At 41.2% G+C, this 10469-nt stretch overlaps 1 protein-coding gene across 1 annotated transcript in view; it reads left to right on the top strand.

The window, feature by feature from the left end:
- The window catches only part of ANKH (ANKH inorganic pyrophosphate transport regulator), a 107936-nt gene extending 97998 nt beyond the window's left edge, over positions 1-9938 (top strand). The window contains exon 12 of the mRNA XM_048311604.1: positions 307-9938. Within this exon, the coding sequence (XP_048167561.1) occupies positions 307-423 (117 nt within the window). The 3' untranslated portion in view covers positions 424-9938. The remainder of the gene's footprint in view (positions 1-306) is intronic.
- The last annotated feature ends 531 nt before the right edge of the window (positions 9939-10469 follow it).

A 10469-nucleotide genomic window follows, 5' to 3' on the forward strand; every position in this document is an offset into this window, starting at 1 on the left:
GATTCCAGATGCTCTCTTCCCTCCAGTCATGCTGAAGCCTGTTTTGGATGTTGCTTAGCATAAGAAATGCCTGATTGCATTTATGTTAGAAAGGAGAAAGCTGAGCCCCAGAAAGGTTATGAAAATCTTCTAAGTTAAGCCGAGTTATTAGTGGCAAGCTACAAATATGACACAAATATTCTAGTTCTTAATAACCTACTGTAAACAAACCATATTCTCACCTCACGTCCCCCAGTGTCCAAAGTTGGTGGGAGTGTGTCCATGCACAACTTACTGATAGGTTTCTGGATGCTTGTTTCAATCTAGAAAAAGAAGAGGAATGAGAATGAGACAGCTGCAGAAGGTGAAGACTCTGCAATGACCGACATGCCTCACACAGAGGAAATGACAGACATCGTAGAAATGAGAGAAGAGAATGAATAATAAATGGGATGCAATTGTTCTCTGCAGGGACGATTGGAGTGACGCTTCAGCATCTTGTCGTCTCTCATACTTTTTTGTTTGTTCGTTTTTATTTTTGTAATAAAGAGGCCTTGATTTAAAAGGTTTCAGATAAATTCTCTAGCATACTGAGTATGCTCTCACTGATGAGGGACCTAAAAAGAGGTCTTTGCTTCTTTTTTTTTTTTTCCTCCAATTGAATTTTTTTTCTCACTCCATGCAAGCATAAAAGATACAATTGCATCACTGTAGAGTCTTCCTTACTTATGCATCCACCTTCTCTGGACAATCTGCATTTGTCAACCAAAGCCCTGCTCCTGTGCACCTGTGTGTGTGCGGACCTGCGCTCGCACGCTCGCACACGCACACTGCCGCGTGCCACTGGCTCAATGCTACTGCCATAACCCCACTCCCTCCCCTCTCTCCTTTTCCTTCCTTTTCTTTATGAGAAATGGAGAAGAAGTTTGGAATACAGAGCTTTATTTTACTTGCTTGAAAATGACTTTGCTACATAAACTAATATACAATGGTGAACTATATCTTTTTGTTTGGCCTCATCACTAGAGCTTATACTGCACAGGGTACAAAACAGGGAGGAATGTGGGAGTCTCCCCATACAAAGTGGAGAAAAACAGGTTCCTCTCTCATGTTGAAAGTGTGTGGATGTGTATATACACACACAGGTACATGAACAGAGACATACATATATATATATATATTTATATATATATGCATATGATGAATAAAATACACACAGGACAAGAACTCTATTTAGCTTTCATTCCATCAGAAAGATTGTAATTTTTTGGAAAATATAAACATTTAATTCAGAATTTTCTTGAATCACTAAGTCCCACCTTACATATAATTTTCTTTAGGAAAAAAAACGCACTTTCCTCTTGTGAAGAGGGTCATGGCAACTGATAGACTTTGACTGTATTTGAATAAAACAAAAATAAATATTGACAAGCTTTACCAAAGTTCTTGTCCACTGATCTAAGTTTAATTTTTAAAGGTTGATTTGTTCTCTATAATTATTTCTGGTGCCTCTATATTTAAAAAAAAAAGATCAGATAACGTATGCAGGATACCGTGGTACATAACGTTACTACACGCAGTTCCATGAAATTTTTTATATAGAGATGTACACATACTCACGTGTGTGTGCACGTGTATATTTACTTCTATACACGTGCCCACGCACACACATATGTATGTTTTGCTATAATGTATTTACCTATGCAGTAGATCAAAATCCATATGGTGAAGCTCAAGAACTGATGGTCCTCCAAGCTGAAAATGATGGATGAAAATCTGATGATGCGCTGGCTCTCAAGGCAGCATTGTGTGGGAGCGAGGAGCTGCTCGCGTCAGCCCTGCGGAGCTGTGCTCGGAGCAGGCGGCAGGGCAGGCCTGTGCTCCGTGTGCTTGTGGCTGGAGTGGCCTTAAACAACAGCGTGAAGTCAGGTGGGAGACTCTGGCTGGGTGGAAATGAAGGCTGTGTAAGAGGTGAGGGAAGCAGGGAGGTTTTGGGTGTCACCGATGCTGCCGTGGCAGCAGCTTGTGTTTCTGTGCTCTTCTGTGTTTGGCTGCAGGGCAGCGCTCGTTACCAGTCTGTAGTAGCTTGGGTCCTTTCAGATTTAATCATGTCAGAGTCTGGAAAGCATTATCCTCCATCCTATCTCCACAGATCAGTTAATTTAAACCTTATTTAGTAAAAGTATATTTTTCTAAGTTGTGGAAATTATTATTTAATTGTGGACAAATTCTGTTTCTAGATTTATTTGCCAGGTAGTCCCAGCAGTCAGAGAACTGATCAAAACTAAACATTAGTTTAAATGTTTTATCAATATATATGTATGTAGACATACACATGTGTATAAATATATATATATTGTATATTATGTACATTTATTTTAAACTACAATACGTTTCCTATTTTTCCAAGTTCAGCTAAAAATGTCTCTACAAAACTACTGAGTTGACTAGTAACCGGTTATGGCCATCAGGAAAGGCATTGTATCAATGAACTTTACATTTTATTGGAAAGATTTGTACCAATTTGTTACATGTGCAAATACAATAAGAAAAAAATGTAGAAATTTCTGTGTTAACTGACAGATTTGCAAAATCAGTTTATGTTTAATGAGCAGTGGCACTAGGAAGGTAAGACTAAAACCAGTAACCATGTTTTCTGTGCCACCACAGGGTAATACTTTTTGACAGTAGTTTAAAACAGTTTTTTTTTTTTTTAGAAAACCCTCAGACAAATTAATGTGTGCAGGATGTAGACTGTACACATTCATGAATACAGGTTCTCAAACAGTCATATGTATATAATGTGTATATAGACTGTTACAGATCACAGTGGCCATTTGAGGTCTCCTCTATTCATGTAGTTTTGGTTTCTTCTGTACATTTGTATCCAAGCCCACAAGATGCAGTTTTTCAGGACCTGTAGAGGTGAAGCAAGAAAATATTTTTGTGTAGTATTTCTTTTGGTACATGACTAAAATTCAAACAGCAGTATTCTTGAAGAATTTTGAGCATTACCAGTGTAGGTTTCAACGTAATGATTGCTCCAAAAAGTAAAAATCTGAAAACAAAGGATAACACTGAGGCTTGTACTTTAGATAAATGATGAACAAATATTAAAAAAATAATTGTTGGTCATACAGAGCTAAACTAATGGCACTGTAAAAGATAAATTTTCAATTGTGTGTGTAATACTTACTAGTCCTTTACTTTGCAAGATACTGAATGAGCACAGGAGAGGTGGGATTTGGGCAAGAACTGAAGCAGTGACATAAGGACATGTGCATTGCATCTCTTTCTGCTTCCTGTGGGTCATGTATTTCTTTACATTTCTCTGCTGGATTAACAAAATGTGGTGACATTTCTGCAGGGAGTGGGTCTCAGCCAGCCCCTCGTGCTGGCCCAGGTGCTCGCTGGTGGGTAGGCAGGGTGCTCAGCGAGGAGGGAGCTCTCTCTCTGTCCCTTGCAGACACTGGGCCTGCTTCTAGGACTGTTGGCAGGAGCTTCAGCAACCTTCTGAAACCTCACTGCTCCCTGTCAGTGGCAGATTGAGCTGGGCTGGTGGAGCAGCCATTGTGATGGGCTACAGGCTGGGAGTGGGCAGGCATCCTCTGTGGCCAAAGCCCCCGTCAGAGCAGCACTGAGTGTCTCTATCAGGTAGATACTGGTTCATGCCCTGTCCTGCACCTCTTCCTTTCCAGAAGTACTTCCCTGAGTTCTAGTAAAATGGCTTAGCTGTCTCTCTCTCTTGTGCTATTGCTTATGAAATCGCTATCTATCTGTGGTAATTATTTTACAATAGAAACCCATCCTGTTTCTGTGTCAGAGAGCTGGAGCACTGTCATCTCAATGAATTCATGTGGAGACTTGGCCTTTCTAGACTGAATTGCACAATAGAAGTTACAATAAAAAGAGAAAAATGTTGATCTGCATCTTACATCTTGTATTGCAGAGCAGCTCACACAGTGGGAAATAAGAGCAGAACACCGATAAGCTGTGGATTAATGCTCCTCAGCTTCTACTAAGTACATAAAGTTGTGTTAACTTGTCTTGAGCTTTCCTTTTTCAGAATTAAGAGAAAACACTGCTGGTTTTTTCCCTTCACTGCCATAAGCAGGCTCCCATGCTTACCAAGCACTGGACTTGATGGACAAAGCTCTGCATTTCTCAGCCAGTGCCTGAAGCCATTTGGGTGCAGCAGCGGGTTCCCAGGCATGGAGCAGTCCCGCTGCCCATCCCCCCTGGCACAGCCATTCCAGGCAGGAGGGTGCAGTTCCCTGTTTGTTAGATAGAGCCGCCCTGAGTGAGAGGACTGGGTAAGTAACAGAGAAGTCTTTTTGTTTTCTACTCATTTTGCTGCTAAATATTTCCTTTGAGCAGGAGATTTATATCTGGCTCTTGCTTGGCATTTCACCGAATCTGCAGCCAGAGAGGAGCAGCCCCAGATGAAGGGTTGGCTGATGAATGCAGCTGATTCAGGGCAGGCCATAGCCCACGAACAGAAACCTTTTGAAGGCAGGAGTGCCTTCTTTTGTGGGATGGCGCCTCGTGCTTAAAAAGAAGGGAGAAAGGGTGCTTTCAGGCCCGGGCAGCCAGAGGCTTCGGGCATAGTTTTGTGTTGGGCTGCAAGGTGGCAACGGGAACGGAGCATCCTGCAGTTTCAGCATCCCAGCCCCGCTGCTGGTGAAGTGCAGTGTAGGGCATGGTGAGGCAGCAGGATGGGCTCCATCTGTCACAGAGGTCTTGTGGTTGTGGCATGTTTGGCACAGGTTTGACTGCAGCTGGTTGTTACCTGGGACAGTGGCAGTAACCCTTGGAAAAACATGAGTATGTACATGGGTGTGTACATGAGAGTGCTGCGCAGGCAACTTTGTTATGACCTTTGTATAGCTCCTTGGAACAAGGGTTCAAGTCCAAACATGATCCTCATGTGGGACTTATACTGAGCCATTTTTTAAAATTGCAATTTAAGCTACATAAAAGAGTAAATGAAACAGCAAACATTATACCATTAAGCTAAAACATGATTTAGAGCTGGAACAGGAGAGAAAGAGGACATGCTGAAAATCTGATGGGTATTGTATATCCCTCCTAAAGACAGCAGCATGGCATGGAGATGAGGGAATTGGAGAGCAGAAAACATCATTTCCCTTTCAGCTTCCCTGGTGGGGGGCTGAAGGATGAGGAGCAGTGTGTCCATGTGGCACTATTCTATGTATGTTGGTTTCCCAGTAAAGGAGCCTTCAGAGGCAGGAGTGTGAAGCAGAAATAAACCACCCTGCAGGGTTTATAATGTGCAGTAAGGAGGCACTAAGTATCTTCCAGTTTCTGAGTAACTGACAGGGCTGCGTTGGGGAAATGTCACATAAATATTAATTAAACGTGACAGAATTACCACAATTTTGGTAGCAAATTGGCATGTCCCAAATACCAGCTTAACCAGAAAATGTTAGGATTCCCTTACCTTGTTCATGTTTGGCTTTCTACTAGAATTCAGCAGACCATCTACTTTGAAGGGAGTAAGTTCCTGTGGAGGGGGTGCAGTGCAGAACAGGCTGTGGGGGCTTGTGGTAGAGTCCCAGGTGGGAAGAGGAGCTCTGAATTTATTCTGTACCCTGCAACACACTGTCTAGCAGCCAGGCAGCATCGTGAAACAAGGCAGAATTGTCAGCTTAGCAGCAGACTGGGTCCAAGTGTGGTTGCAAGATGCCGCAGCCCTGCAGAGCAGTGGGAGGGCATGGGATGCAGGGTAGCCCTGGCTCCAAACTCGGGCTCAGGCAGCTTCTGTGGATTTGCTTTGGAGAGCCAAGTTCAGTTGTCAGTGCATAGATGCAATCCTCAGCAAAACCACTGCCAGACTTCTCAGTAATTGGCACCTTGTGAACAAAAAGGCTACAGACAAAATACGGGGGCAGAGAGATGGAGCTTTAGGCTCGGCTTGGAGCGCAGAGTTGCACAGAAGGGCATTTTGGCTGCAGCTCATGCAAGTTAATGGTAGGGTTAGAGAGTGAGCTTCAGTCTCAGCATTTCATAACCATGGCATCCAATCTATCTCAGTAAAACACAAGAATGGCAGTATATTTCTAGGTGCTCTTTTGTCTGTAATCCCAAAGGGAAACTTTTCCTTAGTTTTGCCAATCCTTGTCACTGCTCAAATCAATGTATTCGTTTTACCTCATTATTTTCTGTCATCCCGAGTTCAGTGTCTTCAGACATTTCCTCATTTTCTTCTGAAGGTTCCTGCTAGGCTTATTTTGTTTGTTGGCATTTTGAGAAGGAAAATGTAATCGTCATGCTGACTGAATGTCAAGTAACACCGTGATTAAAAAGTAGCTTACAACAAAACTCTTCTTTGATGGACTGTTTTTTACTTCTCATTTGCTAAGCTGAAAAGGAGAATCAAGAAGTAGAACGGATTGGGGGGTGTCTTTATTTAAAATCAAGAATTAAATGAGTTAATTCAAGTTCATTACTTAACTCCAGCCACTTTATGACTTTCTAGTAAAAGACCTTTACCTGGACTTTTCCAGCAAAGTTAGCATTGCATCCCCAATGCAGTGCAGAATAGTTTGAGGCATGCAGGCTTCATGTATTTCACAATTAAATGTATAACAATGAGTTGAAAAGCCTGATTAACAGGGGCAATCCATTAAGTTTACAATTCATCTGGACATGAGCAGCCTGGTCGAGTATCTAAGGTGGCCCTGCTTTGAGTGGAGGGGGATTTAACAAGAGGACTTCCTGCAATCCCCTTCCAACCTAAATTGTTCTCTGATTCAACCAGGAACCTAGAAAGCCCCCTTCATCTTAAAGGACTTAAGATTGCTTGCCTTTTTCTAGGCTTTTGGCTCAGGACTGAGAGACAGTGCCTACTAGGGGTCTACAATGTAGATATGTGAGCAAAAATGTTGAGCTGCACAGATTCTTTTGCTGATGACAAAACTTTGGTATTGCAGAGCCAGCTTTACAGTACCCTCCCACCCTGAGCCCACAATGAGAGCAAAGCAAAAATAAGCTATTGTCTCTGCAGATAAAGTATTTCAGTACTGTACTGCACTTCTCCCCTTAACTCTCTAAGGAAAATTGCCTGAACAGAGCAAGCAATTGCACTTATTACCTGCTTCCTCCCACCTCTCTTCATGTGCATCATTCAGTGTTTAACAAAAAAGCTACCCTTTCTCATAACTCCCCTTTTTAATCACGGTAATGCAAAGTAAATACTTACATTTACATAAGAGAATGGCTTGGCCTATCTGCAAATGAGAGCAAATAAATCCCCTCTTAGGAAAAGATGTAAAAATTGGAACAGCAGCTTTATTCATAATTCAGCAAAAAAACCACAACAGAAATGCAAAGAAAAAATTGCAGAAGTAAAAAAAAAATTAATTTCATTAACTTTTAATGAGACTACTGCCTGGGTGGCAAGTAAGGTATATGTACCCATACAGAAAACAGCAGAGCCTGGAACCAATGTTCATTGCTCAATTTTGTAGTTTTCTCTCCAAAGCAAATGTAACTCTGCTTTTGTGCCTACTATGATGAACAAAAGAATCCCTCCTAAGCTATAATGAAACAACTGGAAGGCTACAGGAATAAATTAACTGGTTACTTAGATCAACTGATTTTATCCACCGAGTTTGCAAGCACCACAATATTGCAAAAGCAAAATCTCAAAAAAAGTTAAAGGTACCTATTTTTGTAGATGACATTGTCTTGCTTATTACCATCAACAAGTTTTTCACTTGGTTTAATAAAATTATCTGCAACATCTTTGTATATTTTTAAAAAGCAAATGCACAGGATGCAAGACTTAACCTGTGTTTTCAAATGGCAGAAACAGCCTCCACCATCATAAAGGCAATCAAGCTCAAATCATGTCAGGTTTTGATCTTTCAGAACATTGCTCTGTCTGCTCTCTTATTTTAGATGATTTAGATTATTTTGTGGTGTTACTGCCTCTGCCTTAGTTTCATGAATCCAGGCACCTATGGAGGGTTTGTGATAAGAGACTTGAAGTTGGGATTGCGGGTAGTGTCAAAGCCTCCTGCGTTGCTTGTGCTATTTGGCAGGGCATTTTACCACCACGGGCCACAGAAATTCAAACTGGACTTGACTCTGTCTGGTGGAATGGCTGAAATTTTTCATGGGGTTTGGGCAGCACAGCTTAGCAGCATTCCCTTTGATAAAGCCTTGTTTCACCTACATGGGACAGAGAGCTTCTGAGGAGGAGCACATGTGAGTGTAGAGGAGTGAGTGTGTGTATGTGAACAGAGATGGACAGATGGCTGCTAGTGAATGAGCTGAAGAGTCTTTTGCAAGCACCCTGCACTGTGTTATCCTGCAAGGACCATACTGGCAGGCAAAGAGAGCAATAAGCCCTTCATTTATTGTCTTTAGTGAAAGGTTCTCTGGCATTTAAAGGTTACTGGGCATCTTACTAGATCCTAGTTACTAGAGAAAAACAATCTTTGTAGAGCAAACGTTGTCGTGCCTTTCGCAGTGGAGAAGCCAGTGTGACACAGCCTGCTTTCTCTATCTTTGCATACCTGAGCAGGGCCAGCCAGCCACAGGGTCACTCTAGAAGGGAACTACAAACACTGAGCAAAACCTAAAGTACAGAGCAGCAGACAGGAAATGTTTTGTCTTCACAGAAGGAAGGCATCATGGAGGAGAACCAAACTGTGTGGAGGTAACTCCCAGGAAGCCTCTCAAAGGAGATGCAGTTTCTGAACAAAGGTAGCTTTGACCACATCATGCAAGGTCAGACTGCACCATTTGTAACATGATACTACAAGGACAGAAGGTTCTCCAAGCTCAGAGGGGTGCTATAAGGATTACATTTGCTAATGCTGGTGAAAGAAGCTTGGATACTACAGGGAACAGTGTCACAGAAATGCCTAAAAATACTGAATTCATATTTGCGTGTTCTAATTGTGCCTTTGGGTTCTCTAAAATTGACTTGTTTTTAGTTTTACAGAAATACTTTTAGAACTGAGAGTGAGAATAGTGTCTGGAAGCAGCATTCTGAAAAAAAAAGGACAACCCAAAATCTGAAGACTCTTGCTCAGGAAAGAGGGGAAAGGAAGTTTGGGAGCCTCATCTTTTCCCAACCTGGCCCTCTGACCATGGATTATTCTGCAGGACAACATCTTGTTCTGTTCTCAGCAGACTAACAGTGCTGAAAGAGGCAAGAGCAGTAGCTAGCCACACTTTGCCAAAGTTGCCCTGGGATTAAAGTAAATTCTCTGTCAACATTCTCTATCTGTCAACATTCTCTATTTCTGTAGAGAAAAGGCCCCATTTTTCAGTTTGTTCCTGTAATTTGAAGGTAAATCTAAGAATTAGGCAAATGCATATTTCACTTGAGAGATATCAGTGGATTTTCATTTCTTTCAGAATATCTTTCAGCATAAACATCAGATTCTTTCTTAGGATTAAAGCTGTCTTTATGCAAAGCAGCATGCCTAACAGCCATCCTCGACTACTTAAACAAGTCAATTTTGCAAGGACTGTAGGTGTCAAGCCAGAGCACTGTTTGGAACTACAGTACAGGGATCTTAGATTTTAAATGAAATGTTACCTCATGCATCATTTTCTATCATACTTGTAGAATTCCAGTTGGTTTATCTCAAAATAAATGTTGCTTTCTGTAATCTGTACACATGCTAAAGCTGCTGGTTTGTTTTTTTAATGACCATTTTGCTTTGCTTTAACATGTGAGTTTTCTTTAAACCAAAATGAAGGTTAAAACTTTGTACATTTTTTAAATGACTGCTAAGGTCAGAAGTCTAAAAGTACGTGCCGCATTTAAATTGACTGCTGTTTATGTATTTAGCAGAGATGTATGTTTTTGCATTGTTAAAAAGAATGATCCATGCTTTCTTTGAGGGGGATCTGTGCTCCAGTATTGTCCAATAGCTTTCATATTCTAATTAATTAAAGTTCTAACAGTTTGCATATGATTCATGATTCTGATTGCTTCTGTTTTATTAATTCTGATAATCTGACATGGTCCAAATGCTCTTCCCATTTAGAACAAGCAAAATATACCTCCTGGTGAGAAATTAATCCAACACGCAAATTGCTTTTGAATTATGACCACGATGCTGCCAATTGCAAGGTCTTAACTTGAAGTTAATGAAATCCAAAGGTATCCATAAAATGATGCAAGACAAGTTCTTTATTTCTACAAAGCCTCCAAGTGTTGTTGATATGGAAATACCATGGTCAGAATACTTTTTCCATACCAAATCAAATACATTCATCGTTCCTGTTAAACAGACACGTAGTATTTAAAAGGAGAGCATTATTCCAGGCCAAGGCAAACTCAAATGTCATAAGATTCATCCATCTGGCAGATCACCAAAGCTGTTCTTATGAAGCTGAAGAAGCATTATTAATCAAAAATATTTTTAATTTTGAACACGTTCCTTGAGTACTCCCAAATGACCAAATCTGAGCCACCCAGAGCCAGTGAGAAGACTGGCTTTTAG

The sequence above is a fragment of the Corvus hawaiiensis genome, chromosome 1 (assembly GCF_020740725.1).
Source record: "Corvus hawaiiensis isolate bCorHaw1 chromosome 1, bCorHaw1.pri.cur, whole genome shotgun sequence".
NCBI lineage: Eukaryota > Metazoa > Chordata > Aves > Passeriformes > Corvidae > Corvus > Corvus hawaiiensis.